This window comes from Geotrypetes seraphini, chromosome 8 (genome assembly GCF_902459505.1).
Source record: "Geotrypetes seraphini chromosome 8, aGeoSer1.1, whole genome shotgun sequence".
Taxonomy (NCBI): Eukaryota; Metazoa; Chordata; class Amphibia; order Gymnophiona; family Dermophiidae; genus Geotrypetes; species Geotrypetes seraphini.
The window spans coordinates 76,519,470-76,537,242 of record NC_047091.1 but is presented as its reverse complement, the minus strand read 5'-3'; the positions used below and the strand labels follow the sequence as shown (position 1 = coordinate 76,537,242).

Sequence of the window (17,773 nt, the reverse complement as noted above, 5' to 3'; positions counted from 1 at the left end):
CAATACTGTGCAAACTTCTCACTTCATAGATTTGTTTTTCCAATAAACTCTTTCTTCATGCTCCATTCTTCTTCACGAACTGAACAAATATGCCCAACACAAGTCTGTTTTTTGCCCATGGGCGGCGTCAGGGCGTCAGTTTTATAATATATTCTATAATACATGATATATATTCTTCATTATCCTTATTCAAAAAAACAACATTATCTCATTCATAATTATATATCAAAATCATCATTATATCCATATAACGTTCATACCTTGTCATTCATCAAACATTGCATATGAGCCTCACACCATTGAGAAAATTCCAAACCAGGACCTCTCTCTGCAAAGGCTAAACAGGAACTGAAAACATAAGATCACTCAGCCTCTTCCCTGTTTTAATCGTTGATTACAGCTGTCACCAATTATAACAAATGCCATTCTACTTCTTTATTTAAACCGTAGGGTTCTACATTACCCCAGGAATAAATCAGCTTTTGTTCTTTCCTTAGTAAAATGTCTGAAACATTACCACCATGAGCCAAATGAACTGTAATTAATACTATAAATTTTAAATCACTCACCATATGTTTTTGTTGCATCCAATGGACTACCAGTGGGAGGCCCAATTTTTCCAACCATAAATTACTCACGTGTTGGGCTATATGTTGTTTGATCTTTCTCCTTGTCTGACCAAGGTACCATAATCCACAAGGACATGTAATACCGTATATGACTTGGTGGGTATTGCAATCCGTTCTATCTCGTAAATAAAATATCTTGTCACTGTCAGGGATATTAATGTGATCAGTTTCCAAAGAAAACCGGCAGCAAACACAACCTTTACACCTCCCATGAAATCCTCAATATGATTCTTTACTACTATTACGCTTAAATAACAACTCAGGTTTCGTCCCAGAGTATAAGCAAATCACGGAATCTCATGAAGCTCAGCATGGAGACCAAGAATGTGCCAATGCTGCCGTATTATCTGCCTCAATTGACTCGCTTGCGCAGAATAAGGGAGAATACAGGCTAATCTGCTATCATCATTTTCCTTCATTTTCTTTAACATTAACCACTTTCTATCTGAATATTTTGCTCTTTTATAAGACCGTTTGATAACTTTTTGAGGATACCCTCTCTGTTCAAACCGATCCATCATATTCTGTGCCTGAGATAGAAATTCTGTTGATTTACTGCACAACCGCTTCACTCGTAAAAACTGTCCAACCAGAACACTGTCCCTCAAAGATTTGGGATGGTAACTATCATAATGAAGGACAGTGTTCCGGTCAGTCGGCTTTCTAAAAATTGAGGTTGTGAATTTATTACAAGATTGAGTAATTTGAATATCAAGAAACTGGACAGCTGTACCAGATATTCCAGATTGAAATGTAATATTTGAATCACAAATATTAAGATATTCAAGAAACCTATTTAATGATTCTTCATCAGCTGACCAAATTAATAACACGTCATCTATAAACCTTTTCCATGCTATAACATTATTCCAATACTGACTGGTGTACACAAATAGTTGTTCAAATCGCGCCATATATAAACAGGCAACAGATAGCGCTACCGTGGCACCCATTGCCACACCTTTTACCTGTAAATAGTACTGGTCAGAAAAAATAAAATAATTACACTGAATAACCAGCTTGGCAAATTTTTTTTAGCATGTCTTTATGTTCTTGAGACAAACTCATAAGAGTCTATAAGATGATCTAACAAGGTTTTAGCTTGTTGTTGAGGAATGTTAGTATATAATGCATTTATGTCCAAAGTAACCAATATAACCGCATCTGGACATTCATCTGGACAATGCATTAGTGACAAACTGTTGAAGAGCCTGTTGATGACATGACAAAAGCACAATGAGCCATTTACAATGAAGAATATTGTTAAGTTATGATTCCTTTTTCTGTAATGAGTTATATTAGCATCTTTTGCAAGCAAGGGCTTTTGCTTAAGCCTTGAAACAAGAAGTTCTGCTTTTTCTTTTGAAAGATTTAGATCATGAATAAGATCATTGAACTCAGCTTGTGTAAAGATCTCTGGTTCTGAATCTTCATCATTCATATAATCAGGATCAGATAATTCTGGATTGTGACCAGCTGCTGCATCATCATTACATTCCTCATGTTCCATAGAAGCAAGTCCATCTTGTGGAGGTACAGGGACAGCCAGTGAGTCATCATGAGGAAGAGGCCTAATAGCAGTATAGAGTAGGATATATAATTTTGTGCTTAGTTTTAGCTGAGAATCCACTTGTATTCACAAGGCAAAAATAGCAATCTTTAATATGGTCTCACAGTTCCCTCCATATCATTGGGATTGCAAATGACATCGCTGCTTTTCTTTGATTGAGCCAGTAACAAAGTCCATTGGAACAACTAGCACAGATATGTGGAGCCCAAGACTTATCCTGGTCACTCAGTGGACAGCCAAAGTACTATCTGTATACCTTCTTCAGATCTATGGTAATTGGGCGATGTTGTGCTTTTGTCATGAATAAACCACAGACATAACATAAACTATCTGGATGATTACTACAATGTCTTGGCATGATAAAGACTGATATTAATCACCGTAAATAATGTCTATAGCATAAAAAAAGAAAAAGACAACTGTTGTTAATCTTCCTTATACGTTTATCCTATAAACGCATGATATAGCGTCCAATTAACATTTATCTATAATAATAATTTGCTAGCCATGCATGCGCACTTGCTCCGCGTGTTCCCTGATCCCTTTTCTGTCGGGAAGTGGCGAGCACGAGTGCGCATGCACGCTTTTTACGTCACACATGGCAACTGGCTCACTCAGGAAAAGCGAAGAACAGCAGCAGCCCCCAAAGCTCCTCACCAGTCCAATCCCTCTCCAACATCACCGACGACGAAGAAGCTGCAGCTGGGGCAGTCGGGGCCTCCCCCGCCACGCACAACCTGCTCCCTCTCCTGCAGCTCAGGCACCACAGAAGCTGCAAAATCTACTGAGCGTGAAAGCGCGCAACCCGGTCCCCGCGTCTGCCTAACCTTCCCCCCAACACAGCACATTTGCCCCCACCCCTCTTCAGAACGAATCGAGAAATGGAGCCGGGCCGCCCTCCGCAACAGACCAGAGGAGTCCTTTGCCGCTCACCCCCCTTCCCTTGCCGCTGACCAGACTACCTACCCGGCGATTTAACCAGCATGTGCAGCAGTCTTCACACGCTGCTTCAGGCCCTTCTACTGCCCTGATTTTCTCTGCCGTGTCTCTGATGATGTCATCAGGGACGTGCCAGAGTAAATCAGGGCAGTAGAAGAACCCGAAGCAGCGTGTGAAGACTGCTGCACAGGCTGCCTGAATCGCCGAGTTTGTAATCGGGTATGCGGGAAAGGAAGGGGGGCGGCAAGGACTCTATCCGAGTAAATAAAAAACTCTGGGGAGAATGGCAGAGACCGGCCCTGTACTAACTCCTGTGGACAGGGGGAGCAGGAAGAGGTGATGATGGACAGGGGGGGAAAAAAGGGAGGCCTATTGTTGGACAGGGGGAGCAGGAAGAGGTGCTGATGGACAGGGGGGGAAATGAAGGGAGGCCTACTGCTGGACAGGGGGGGAGGTAAAACAAAGGGAGAAGGGCTGCTGCTGGATAAGGGGAGCAGTGAAGGGGTGGTGGTGGACAGGGGGGAAAAATGAAGGGAGGCCTAATGCTGGACAGGGGGAGCAGGAAGAGGTGCTGATGGACAGGGGGAAAAATGAAGGGAGGCCTACTGCTGGACAGGGGGAGCAGGAAGAGATGCTGATGGACGGGGGGGAATGAAGGGAGGCCTACTGCTGGACAGAGGGAGCAGGAAGAGGTGATGATGGACAGGGGGGGAAAAAGGAAGGGATGCCTATTGTTGGATAGGGGGAGCAGGAAGAGGTGCTGATGGACAGGGGGGAGGTAAAACAAAGGGAGAAGGGCTGCTGCTGGATAAGGAGCAGTGAAGGGGAGGTAAAAAGAAGGGAGAATGGACAGGAAAAAGTGGCTAAGGAGACAGAGAGAGAAAGAAATAAAGACAGACACACATATATATTCTAGCACCCATTAATGTAACGGGCTATAAAGCTAGTAATATATAATGAGCTTCATCATAAAAATGTGACGTGCTAGTGAAAAACACAGATTTGAAATCAGCATGAAAAATACTACAAAACCAGCCCAACATTAACTCTGATGAAAATGATGTGTTGACCTGTGTAATTTAAAAACAAAAAACAAACAAACAAAAAAACCCTGCGATTTTAGAGGTGGGGAAGTCTAAGGCAGTGGTTCCCAACCCTGTCCTGGAGGAACACCAGGCCAATCGGGTTTTCAGAATAGCCCTAATGAATATGCATACGAGAGATCTGCATATAATGGAGGTGCCAGGAATGCAAATCTGCTCCATACATATTCATTAGGGCTATCCTGAAAACCTGACTGCCTGGTGGTACCCCAGGACAGGGCTGGAAACCACTGGTCTAAGGGAAGAGACAGAAACCTAAAAACACAGATTTTAGACACCCTTCTCCCTCTGATTTTCCATAGAGACTAACAGTGTGACCTGTGCAGGTTCTATGGCATTGAGTTGGAGAAGGGCTGAGAGTTCCTGTTGAAGTAAGGCTTTCTGCACTCTCTTGGAGGTTGATCGAGGGGAACACCACCAATGGTCCAGGGAGGTCAAGTAAAAGTTACTCGGCAACAGGTTCAATGCTCCCGGCCTGAAGACAGGCTGAAAGGAGCCCAAAGGCCCTACCTGGGGGGACAGCAGCTGAGACTCGGGAGGGGTGAGCCTTTTTTAAGGAAGATTCCACCAACAGCGATTGGTGGGAGATCTGTGGGTGCTCAAACCCCGGGCAGGGCACTGTATGGTATTTTGACTCCATTTTGGAGGGGACAGCCGTCACCATATAGGGAGTCTCCAGATTCCTGATAAATGCCTGCCGGAGCACCGGGTTCAGCGGCAGGCGAAGGGATTCTCTAGGCGGAGAGGGCATATCCAGTTCCGCCAGGTACTCCTTAGAATACCTCGAGTCGGACTGAAGGTCTAAGTCCAGAGCATGACCCATGTCCTGGACAAATCGAGTGAAGGAGGGGCAGGATGCTCCTGGAGCCCCGTGAGGGGACGGTGAGCGAGACCTCCGCCGGGCTGAAAAGGATGGGGAAGCTTCCCTCGAGTAACGAGGCTCACGCTCCGACCCGCGCTCCGAGACCGGGGAGACACTGCGAAAGTGTTCCGGGGTCGAGGACCTGCGTCGCCTCGAGGAGCCCCTCGGGGACGACACCGGGGTACGGGGCACCGACCGATGTCGAGTCGGAGACCTGGACCCGGACTCCCTCGGCAAAAGCCTGGAACCTCAGATCGGAGCCCTAGACCGAGGAGGAGTCAGAAGAATCCGAGGGTTGGAGAGTGATAACTCGGCTACCTTCAGCGGTCCTGCACGGGACGTCGGGGAGCGGCCTCGGAGAGTAGGAGAACCTCGGGCCTTCTTAGAAGTCCGGTGGTTCGATCTGTTTAGACCTACGCTTTGCCCCGTGGCGGTCCGTGGGGGGAGAGCGTCCCGATCACCTCGGCGAGGAATCCGAAGAGGATGAGATGCGGCGAGGTTGGCGCACCTTGCCCCGAGGGAGCTCGACGCGAGGCTCAGGCTGGTCCGGCGCACGCGAGGTCGAGGTCGGAGCCGGTTGCAGATGGGCCAGCGCAGCGGACAGCTCCGACGAGATCATTGCCCGGAGCATGTCCTGAAAAACGGGCACGGACAGCATCGATGGCATGTCCGATGCCACGGTACACTCCACCGAGGGTGACCTCGATTTTGAGTATTCCTGGGTGGTGGAGGCACGTCCAGAGGACTTGGAGGACTTCGCCGTAGGCATGGAACTTCCACCATGCGCCGCCGGCGTCCCCGAGGCTGGCTTCTTCGCTGGTGCGGAACCTGAGGAAGGAATAGGGGACTTACCCGGAGCCGAGGACTTCTGCATACCTGAGGACTTCGGGGTCGATTCTCGAGGTGGTGCCGAGGTACCCGAGGCTGTGGTCAAGGTCGGGGCCGACCTCGAGGCCGAGGTAGAGGGCTGGTCGGCGATGAAAAGATCCGCCATGCAGGCTTTCCTTCGACGGAGGGCCCGGTTCTGGAAAGTAGCGCACTGGGGGCAGGAATCGGTTGGATGATCGGCCCCCAGGCAGAGAATGCACAGGCGATGCAGGTCTGTGATGGAGAGAAGCCGCTCGCACCGGGTGCACTTTTTGAAACCGGTCAAAGGCCGGGACATAGAAAATGAAACCGGCCGCGGCCCACGACAACCCGGAAGCCTCCGGGTTGCCTCAAAACGAAGATGAGCAGGAGAAAAGGACAAAAAGAGGCGCACAGTGACTTTAAACATAAAAATAAGAAAAAAATGCGGTGCTAGAAGGCATTTGGGGCAGAGCTTAAAAATACACGACTTCTAGGCTCCGCGGAAAAAACGAACTGGAGACCACGAGGAGGGGATGTGCCCTCTAGTGGAGCAGGAAGGCACGCATGCGTGATGCAGCAGAGCAAACTTAAATCTTCAATCAAGTTTGCTTGAAAAGCTGTCCGCATCGGGGCTCCGTAGATGACGTCACCCACATGTGAGAATATCATGCCTGCTTGTCCTGAGATAATAAAAAATTTGTTAAAAATAAAATGTTTAACCCAAAAAACAAAGGAAAAGGTAAAATAATGAAGAAAAATATATACAGGAAGGCAAAAAGAGAAAAATTTGGCACACTTGGAGAGCCTCCAAGAAAAACAACCTCTTAGTTCCATGGAAAACTAAGAACTGATGGTCCCGCCAGTCAACGTCAGGTGGAAAAGACCAGTGCATGTGTTGTACGGGCAGTCTCAAGCCTTTCCAAAATTTTTTTAAAGTGACAGTACCCTTTAACATTGTCCGTATAGACATCATGGATGACGTCACTCACACGTGAGAATATGCTGCCTTAATGTCTTGGGATAAAGCACTGATTAAAAAAAAAGCTACAAAAATTGGAGAAACTTGCTGTAGAGGCAAAACTCACAGTAATACTATTTCAGGTATATCAGAAGCAGAAAGCCCTGAAGGAATCAGTGAGAATAAAGAGTAAAAGGGCACTCAGAGTGGAGAATGACACAGGAATGGGGCAAACTGTCCTCATGTCATTCTCTAAAAACTTGAGACTAGTATAAATATGTAAAAACTTAACCTCTTAGAGAACTGGCAATGGAATTCATTGATTAAAAAAAAACTGCAGAAGCTGCTTTTGAATTTAAATGAACTACAGTTAAATGACATTTGTGTCTTTTCTGCCTTTGATGTCGCAACGAAAGTCTTATCTGCTGATCACTCTTACCATCTGCAACGTCCTTCCATCATTTATTTATTTTAAGAATTTCTCACCCGCTTAAACCTAAGCGGTTTACAAAATACAATCATAGATATGATATGACAAATACATAATCAAACAGTGCATTAATAAGGTTCCTCTTACAGCATAATTATTCAGTTAGTGAATGCTTCCATAAATAATGTTTTTGTAAATTATGTTTTTTGAAAATTTTTCTAAAACATATAAGACAAAAGCACAAAACAATGGAAAACTAAACAGGGGAAATTACCATCTACATGACTTACCTTCCCCACCCATCTACCCATCAGTCCCCATCCACTACCCTCCCTCCCCAACTGTACCAACAAGCAGATCATTTTCTGCAGTCCAGTGTAATGGAAATAAATCATGGGTTCAACAAATGGCTACGAGCTTGATGAATCAAAGTCAACCAGAAAGGCTACCAAATAGAACAAAATACATGTCCTTGTTGGAGATGGCAAAGAAAGACATTCCATTGATGCCTGCTGTATCATCAATGTGCGCCAGTGTGAGAATGTAAGGGAATCTTGTTTAAACCAACAATGTAAAATGGCTTTTTTCCCCAGCAAAATAGCTCGCTCCAGAAAGACCCAAAATCCCTTCAGGGAAGATCGGAGAAGGTCCACCAGTGTAAATAACATAGCAGGTCAAACTATCTTAATACCAGCAAAAAAAGCATGTTTAACATTTTTCAAGCTGTCTAGTTAGAGCATACTCCACTTGTGTCTCCTAACCCTCAAATGAAGGAAAGCCACCTACTTGAAAGGATGTCCTTCTTCAGATTTCTGTACAGCCTGGACAACAGACCTGTAGATTCGGAAAACGATGGTAACGGAAAGCACTGCCAGAATGAGGTAAGCAATCACACTGATGACACTGAAAGCTGCCAGAGAGAGCAGCACAATCAGGCTAGTGCCAAAAACTGCCCCAGTCTTCTTAACATCCCGCCAGAAGATCAGGTCTCGCACTGCCAGGGGAAAAGAACAGGAGAAAGTTACATTATATACATCTCTTTCTTTCCCATCCAGCACCCACCAGGAAGTAGCATTAGTTCACCAGCTTTTTTGGTAGCCTTCTTCAATTTAGCAGGGTACATCAGAAGTTTTATGAAAAATTACTCAAAAAACTACTCAACAGCTATGGTGTTATTCTTTTAAGGGCTGTAATTATTTGCAGAAGAGGCAACACAGACTGCAGGAAAGGCAGAACAATAGCGACAGGGATAAACCACAAATTATTAGTCTTCAGACAAAGCATGAGCTACTTATCTGTGTTCATTAGTGATACCAGTGGGTAATATGACATTCTTAGCATCAAAATAAAAACTTCCAGAACTTTCTAGTAAATGGAGCCTTATCCTTTCACTGATCTTACAATGGTAGTTCCTCTGTTGTAGTACCTCCAACATCACCACTTAGTTTTGGTGGGGTGGGGGAAGAATGCAAACCAAAGACAGATGGATAAATGTGGACTGTTGCTTTCAGAACACATTCTAAGCAATATGACCTTCTCCAAAGACCCAGCCACATGTCAACTCTAAGTAAGGAGTGTCAAAAGATTAGGCAAAGAATATGTGTTGCATACTGAAATAACTACCCAAAAATACAGACCTGGCCCTTCAAGAAACAGAATTGGCTTCTAGCCACAAGAATGAAGGGGTCAGATGTACTATTCAAACTGGAGGTCTACACTACACTATTAATGGGATGTTGATGTCTGGGATGAACACCATGCTACAGATCTACAAGTATCCTTAGTGGCCTAAATGCACCTTTCAAAGGTAAGAAATGCTTGCTCATAAGAGGTAATATTTTTAGTTGAATAATACATTGTCACTATTCATGTCCACTATTAAAAAAAAAATAAAAAATCAGAACTGACATGTTGTGGGTATTGAGTCCACTCCATGCAGACAACCCCTTTTGCAATCCAAGGAATTTAAGACTTATGGACAGAATCTAGAAAAAAATGTTTGTGTTTGATAATTTGCTATTTCCTGTCATTGTGTGAGACTTGTAAAGGACAATAATGGTACAAGTCAAAACACCATCTCAGGCAAGAACACTGGATACATTGAGCCACTATAACTTATTACAGTTTTGCTATACTGCCCAAAAGAACAGGGTTACATACACTGAAAAACAATGACTGCATAAACAAATGAAGAAAACTGCAGACAGAGTTAAAAGACAAAGAAGGAGAGAGACACCGACAGCTACAAAAACTGCAGCAGATAATCACAGGAGGCATTGCCTCTATAAATGGAACCAAAAGTTTTGAGTATACAGCCAAGTTTTAAGGCCAGGTATGAAGACAAAGCAGTTTAATTCCAATCTCAAGTTTGTGATGAAGTCTAACCTAAGGAGTAAATATCCTTAGGACCTAGAGTTTACTGACAATTAAAAGCAACCATCAGCAAAAAATATAGTCTACAAATTGTATGAAGTACCTGATCTGGAACTATGAAAGGGCTTTCAACAGATGGGCTATGAACCACATGTTCTACAATACTGTGGGAGGCATCATCTGAAGCAAGCCCCTATTCATCTGTAGTCCTTGTACAAAGAATGGATTTCTACATGTTGTAATTAAGTTGATTTTGAGACCAGTTTCTTTGTATATACTCAAATATAAACCTAGTTTTTTGGGCCCAAAAATGTGTGTGTAGGGGGTCTGTTTATATTCTTGTCATCCCCTACTTAGACTCACAGCAAACCTCTGCCTGAGACTACTTGAAGCCTTGCAGGTCCAGTGGTGAGCTAGGGTAAGAGCGATCCTCCTATGCTCTTGCCCCGTGCAGTCTCAATACTCAAAATGAATGATTATATTCTTACCCAGATAATCTTTTTTGTTAATCTTCTCAGGAGTCTGTACATTGGGTATTCAATCCATTCCCACAAATCAGGTTTTGCAAGCATGTCACTTACAACTTTCAGCACCTTCCATATCAGCAGTGCCCCCTTCAGTTTGTTCCAGAGCAATTGATCTCTGCTGGAATAGAATACAAAGGAGGGATGCGGGGAACTTTCCCGCAAATATCATAAAATTCTGTTCTGCAACTTATAAAAAGAAGAATAATCATCAATAGTTATCTATAACACAGCAGCAATAATGAACCAACCTGCTGTGTGCAACAATCAATAACATCAAAGGAGCCAGAGGCTGAGCAATTCACTTACTTATACAGGATTTCTTTACATTTAGTCATCTGGCTGACAAGAGAACAACTCCAGGCCTGTAATCTAAAAATATCTAAGGCCAAAAGCAGGTGAAACAGGGGTGGGCTGTATGAAATCCTAAGGAAAAAAAAAAAAAGATTATCCAGGTAAGAACCTAATCTTTCATTCTGTTACATCTACTCGGGAGTCCTTATGTTAGGTGACGTACCAAAGTAATGGCCGATGTCTAGGGTGGATTAGAAAAGCCTGCCAGCAAGACCAGGACCCAATGGCGGTGTCCTCGTGAGTCGCCAAGTCCACTCTGTAAAACCTTGTAAAGGTATGAAGAGACCAAGTAGCTGCTCTACAAATCTCTGTGGAAGGAACTGCCCGAGATGCCACATTCCTAGTCGAGTGCACCTTGAGAGAAACCGGCGACTACTTACTGCAGGCGACATATGCCAATGAAATGGCCATGTGAATCCATCTGACTATATAGAGGCTTTGGACACTGGTCTGTCACACCTGGACTGGCTGGTTAGCATAAACAGATGGTTGGAAAGACAAAGCCATTGGTCTAAGTAGTTAAGTAAAACTCTTTGCACATCCAATTTCTGAAATATCCTATCCTGCTTGTCAGAGCCTGTGGGTTGACAAGCAGGCAGATGAACCCCTGGTTGAGGTGAAAATCTGATACAACTTTCAGAAGGAAGGCACAGCACAGAGAGCTACACCTACCTCCGTGATCCTGAGAAAGAGTTCTCTACAGCTTGCAATTTTGAGATACATCTTGCCGAGATGATCACTAACAGGAACACCCGTCTTGAATATGAGATCCAAAAGGGTTGCATCCGAGTGGTTCATAAGGGGCTTTTAGTGGTCTCTTTTACACCACTGTTGAAAAGCCTTCCAAGCTTTGGCACAGCCCACCATAGTAGGCTGCTTTTTAGCCCAGAGTAGATTGGCAATCACATCTGAATAGTCATTACAAACTAGGGCCGTGCGCTCAAGAGCCATGCCATAAGACCAAAGCACTCTGGATTCTCCATGGGGACTGGCCCCTGACTGAGACATAAACAATGAAGATAGAGCTTAAGGCTCCTGACATGCTGAAGATGTACTAGGTCTGCATACCACAGTCGGCGAGGCCAGCCCTGGATATCATGAGTTCTAGTTGAGTCGCAATCCTGTGGATGACCTGACCCACCATGGGCCAAGGTGGGAAGACAAAATCGTCCTTGGTTGGGCCAGGGCTGAGCCAACGTGTCCAACCCTAAGTTTCCTGGTTCTTCTGTAGGCCTAAAGAAGTGCTTCACTTTTGAGATTTTGGCAGAAGCCATCAAATCCATTATCAGTTGTCCCAGCGACACACAATGAGACTGAATGCCCTTTGGGATAGAGCTCAAATCATTCATTAACCAACACCATAGAGCATAGTGAAAGCAGGGAGGGGAGCTGTAAGCAGCGCTTTAGATTGGCTGCCACAGCTGAAAGTCCCCTGCAGCAAAAATTGATTTTCGCGATGAATACTCCTGAGGCAGGCCATTTTGGCCGAAACATGTACATGTCGAGTCATTGAATTACTTTTTTGAAGAAATAAAGGATTTTCATTAAATACATCCGAGTTCACCAGTCTTCTTTGGATTTTTTCACTCCTTGGTGTACACTTTTGTGTTTGTGGATTTGACTCTCCTGTGTTATACTAACTAGTGAAAGTTGTACTCAGACTACCAAACTAAGTACCACAGGAGCTTCAGAATACCAACTGGGTCGCAAGATTCATGCTTGTTGGACTCCTCATTAGATCCGTTAGTATATTGTCTACTGAAACCTATTTAATATTTCTGTTTTTCTTCTTGGTTTACTTTAAATCTTATTTTTACTTTAACATAGTAGCATAGTGGATGACAGCAAATAAAGATCTGAATGGTCCATCTAGTCTGCCCAATCTGATTCAATCTAAAAATTTGTTGGGGTTTTTTTCCCCTCCTCCTTAGCTATTTCTGGGCAAGAATATAAAGCTCTGCCCGGTACTGTTCTTAGGTTCCAACTACTGAAGTCTCCGTCAAAGCTCACTCCAGTCCATCTACACCCTCCCAGCCATTGAAGCTCTCCCCAGCCCATCCTCCCCCAAACGGCCATATACAGACACAGACCGGGCAAGCCTGCCCATTACTAGCTTTAGTTCTTCAATATTTACTATTATTTTACGATTCTAGATTCTCTGTGTTCATCCCATGCTTTTTTGAACGTCACCGTTTTTCCTCTCCACATCTCTCTCGGGAGTAGTGCTGACCGATTGAGGAAAAAATATTTCGATTCGATTCAGCCTATTGAATCAATTTTTCGATTTGATTTTCCTGCCCAAATGGGTATTTTTTTCAAACATCCTGGTGGGTTTATTTTATAGCCTCTTCATCCCCTTTACCCTCTCCTACCTACACTAGCGCTGTGGTGTAAACAAAATAAACAAAACCTCTCTCTGTTAAATCCTAACTCACGTTCGCGGTCTAACACCACCTCTGGCAGGATACACATTTCAGATCCGACATATTGTAATCACAAAATAGAAAATAAAATAATTTTTTCTACCTTTTGTTGTGTGGTCATTATTCAGATCTTGTTGATCCCAGGCTCTGGTTGTCTTCTGATAACTCACTTGCCAGGATCTCCTTCTTTCTTCGTGCTAACCATCCATCTTCTATCTCTGTCCTCCCCTTCTGTTTCCCTTCTCTTCCCCGGAGGTCTGGCATCTTTCCTTTTTTTCATCTCCATCCCCAGATCCACCTTTTCTCAACTACCCTTTCATCCAGCATCTCTCCCTCCTTCCCCACCATCCCAGGTTCCACCAGCTCTCCCTTTCTCTTCCCAACTACCCTCCTATCTAGTATCTCTACCCCCTCCCTGTGTACAACTTCTCTCCCTAAATCCCATTGTCCACCATCTCTCTCCCTCTCCTGTTTTTAGATCCATTATTTCTTCTATCCCTCCCCCTTTTTCCCCTCCCCCAAATCCCCTCTCCCCCCCAAGTCCATCCATCTTCCCCCCCTCCATCTTTTCCCCATCTCTCCTTCTCCAGTCCACCAACTCCAAGTCCATCTCCCCTCAGCTCTGACTCCCAACACAGAAGCTTTTGAACATTAACACCTCGAGCTGGGAAGGAGCCCACTAGGGGGCTTAAGGTCCTTTATATTTTGTGCCTTGTGCTGGGGCAGGGGGTGGGGAGGAAAGGCCCTTGTGGCCTCCAAATCTGACTATGAGGGCCCTCTAAGCCTTGCCACGATCCCCCACAAAAAGATAAGACCTGTTTTTGTAACACATTGCAATAGCCAGGAGTGTTTCAAGTTCTCTGCCGTGGCAACAAGCAAACAATTTCTTAAAGATTTTATCTATGAAGCAAATGGGTTCATTTGCAGACCGTGCTTAATTATCACAGGGGGAAAAATATATATAATGGGTCCTAAGCCCTGCAAATATTTGCACAGGAGGCCCGATGAGAGAAAAATAAGATACAGGTTAAACAGCAGCAGGGCACTGAGGGAATAGAAGTAAAAAAGGGAATTAAACGATCTGTCTGTAATTATTCACTCTTCCCTTTTTGCCGAGCACTCGCATCTACACTTCAGTTGGAGGGGAGCAGGAAACAAACAGAGCCAGATTATTAGCATGTCAAAGCCCCCACACGCCCCCCAGCTAGCACTGGCCACCGCGATTGCCCACGACCGTCTTCCCTTCTCTGGACAAGAATACAGTCGCCTGCCTCACATGCGAGAAGCAAAGCCAAGATGCAGAAAAAGAAGAATCATGAGAGCCCGCTGGGCACCAATAGGCGCTTGGAAATGATCTGCAGTTTCATTCCCTCCAACAGCGCATTGTAGTGCAGGCGAGGGGCAGGGGGTGCCCGTGCGAAGTAGGAGGCGGAGCCTTGAGACAGCCTAAAGCAGGAGCGGCATTGAATGGCAAGCAAGAGGCAGCTTCCGCTCCTGCTTTAGGAGATCTGAAGGCACGGGGAGGGGGGTTGGTCACACCGAATCGAGAGGCCGATTTTTTTTTAAATGAACCAATTCGAATCGATTCATTCGAAGTGAATCGGTGAATCGATTTGAATCGTGAATCGGGTAGCACTACTCGGGAGCGCATTCCAGGAATCCACCACCCCCTCCATAAAGAAGAATTTTCTTACATTGCTCTTGAATTTCCCACCCCGCAACTTCAAATTATGTCCTCTGGTTTTACCATTTTCCTTTCTCTGGAAAAGATTTTGTTCTACGTTAATACCTTTCAAGTATTTGAACGTCTGAATCATATCTCCCCTGCCCCTCCTTTCCTCTAAGGCAGGGGTGTCCAATGTCAGTCCTCGAGGGCCGTAATCCAGTCGGGTTTTCAGGATTTCCCCAATGAATATGCATGAGATCTATTAGCATACAATGAAAGCAGTGCATGCAAATAGACCTCATGTATATTCATTGGGGAAATCCTGAAAATCTGATTGGACTGCGGCCCTCGAGGACCGACATTGGACACCCCTGCTCTAAGGTATACATATTCAGGGCTTCCAGTCTCTCCTCATACGTCTTTTGTCGCAAACCTCCTATATCTCCCCTGTCCCTCCTTTCCTCTAAGGTATACATATTCAGGGCTTCCAGTCTCTCCTCATACGTCTTTTGTCACAAACCTCCTATCATTTTCATCGTTGGAAGCCGACGGAAGCCAACGACCAAGATCTGGAGGCTGAATTAAGGCAGGAATGCAAAGGAGGAAGTGTGGTGGGGGATTTCAACTACCCTGGGATAGACTGGAGTATTGGACATTCCAACTGCGTGAGGGAAACAAAATTCCTGGAGGCTGTGAGGGACTGTTTCATGGAACAGATGGTTAAGGATCCAACGTGAGGAGATGCCACTCTTGACCTAATCCTCAACGGGCTAGGGGGACCCGCAAAGGAGGTAGTAGTAATAGCGCCACTGGGAAACAGCGATCACAATATGATCCAGTACAAACTAGAAGTAGGAACATCAAAGGTGAAGAGAACCACAACGACAGCGCTAAATTTCAGAAAAGGGAACTATGACGCTATGAGAAAGATGGTTGGAAAGAAACTCAGAAGCAGCTCAGGGAAGATGGAGACCATAGAGAAAGCCTGGTCCCTACTCAAGGACACGGTGCACAAAGCCTGAACGTCCCCAGGTTTAGGAAAGGGTGCAAAAAGAATCGAACAAAAAACCCGGTATGGATAACAAATGCAGTGAAAAAGGTGATAAGGGACAAGAAAATATCGTTCAAAAATTGGAAAAAGGACCATACTGAGGAAAACCAGAAGGAACACAAAAAACAACAAAAGGAATGTCACCGGGTGGTTAGGGAAGCAAAAAGAGAATATGAAGAGAGACTGGCGAGGGAAGCGGGAAACTTCAAACCATTCTTCAAGTACGTGAAGGGGAAGCAACCGGCAAGGAAATATGGAAGGGAGTGGTGAGAGAGGGAAAAGAGGTAGCTGACAGGTTAAACAAGTTCTTCTCGTGGTCTTCACAAGCGAGGATACATCCAATGTTCCAGAACCCGAGAAAATCATAAGTGGGGGTTAGGACGAAAAGCTAGAGCAAATAGAAGTAAGCCAAGAGGATATCCTCCGACAGACAGACAAATTAAAGAGTGACAAATCACCAGGCCCAGACGGAATCCAACCAAGGGTACTAAAAGAACTGAGAAATTAAATAGCGGTTACACTCCAGCAAATCTATAACCTATCCTTAAAAACTGGGGAGATCCCAGAGGACTGGAAAATAGCGAATGTCACACCTATCTTCAAGAAGGGATCGAGGGGAGACCCGGGAAACTACAGGCCAGTGAGCTTGACCTCGGTTCCGGGAAAGATGATGGAATCACTGGTCAAGGACAGCATCTGCGAGCACATGGAAAGCAATGGACATCTGAGGGCGAGCCAGCACTGCTTCAGCAAAGGAAGGTCGTGCCTTACGAACTTACTGCTCTTCTTCAAAGGGATAAACAGCCAGATGGACAAAGGGGAATCCATTGACATCATTTACCTTGACTTCCAAAAAGCCTTCGACAAGGTACCCCATGAACGGCTGCTTAAAAAGTTGTGGAACCACGGGGTGGAAGGGATGTCTACCGATGGGTTAAACACTGGTTGGAGGGCAGGAAACAGAGAGTTGGAGTAAAGGGCTAATACTCCGACTGGCAAAGGGTCACGAGTGGAGTTCCGCAGGGGTCGGTACCGGGACCGCTCCTGTTCAATATATTTATAAACGCCCTGGAGACGGGGACAAATTGTGAGGTGATAAAGTTTGCAGATGACACCAAACTCTGCAGCAGGGTTAGAACCACGGAAGACTGTGAGGACCTCCAAAGGGACCTAATGAAACTGGAAGAATGGGCAAAAAAGTGGCAAATGAGCTTTAACGTAGAGAAATGCAAGGTCATGCATGTAGGGAAAAAGAACCCGATGTTCAGCTATAAAATGGGGGGATCATTGCTAGGGGTAAGTAACCTTGAAAGAGACCTGGGTGTGTTGGTGGATACAAAACTGAAGGCATCGGCACAATGTGCGGCAGCCTCAAAGAAAGCATAAAGAATGTTGGGTATCATTAAGAAGGGTATCACGACCAGGACGAAGGAAGTCATCATGCCACTGTATCGTGCAATGGTGCGCCCCCATCTGTAGTACTGCGTCCAGTACTGGTCACCGTACCTCAAGAAAGACATGGCAATACTTGAGGGAGTCTAGAGAAGAGCAACTAAATTGGTAAGAGGTATGGAAAACCTTTCATACACTGATAGGTTAGATAAGCTGGGGCTTTTCTCCCTGGAAAAGCGGAGGTTTAAGAGGAGACATGATAGAAACCTTCAAAATCTTGAAAGGCATAGAGAAGGTAGACAGGGACAGATTCTTCAGAATGAGGGGAGCCACAAACACAAGGGGGCACTCGGAGAAATTGAAAGGGGACAAGTTTAGAACAAATGCTAGGAAGTTCTTCTTTACTCAGAGGGTGGTGGACACATGGAGCGCGCTCCCGGAGGCTGTGGTAGGGCAGGGCACGCTACAGGGGTTCAAAGAAGGTTTGGATAAATACCTACAGGATAAGGGGATTGAGGGATACAGATAGACATAGAGATAGGTACTGGAAAGACAGGAACACTTAACAGGTCATGGACCTGATGGGCTGCCGCGGGTGCGGGCTGCTGGGCGCGATGGACCTCTGGTCTGACCAGGCGGAGGCAACTCTT

At 45.2% G+C, this 17,773-nt stretch overlaps 1 protein-coding gene across 4 annotated transcripts in view; it reads right to left on the bottom strand.

Moving 5' to 3' along the window:
- RTN3 (reticulon 3) overlaps window positions 1-17,773 on the bottom strand; it is a 164,972-nt gene that overhangs the window by 55,672 nt on the left and 91,527 nt on the right. For all 4 annotated transcript variants that reach the window (XM_033954841.1, XM_033954842.1, XM_033954843.1 and 1 more), the window contains one exon: window positions 8,127-8,334. In XM_033954841.1, coding sequence (XP_033810732.1) covers window positions 8,127-8,334 — 208 coding nt within the window. The remainder of the gene's footprint in view (window positions 1-8,126; window positions 8,335-17,773) is intronic.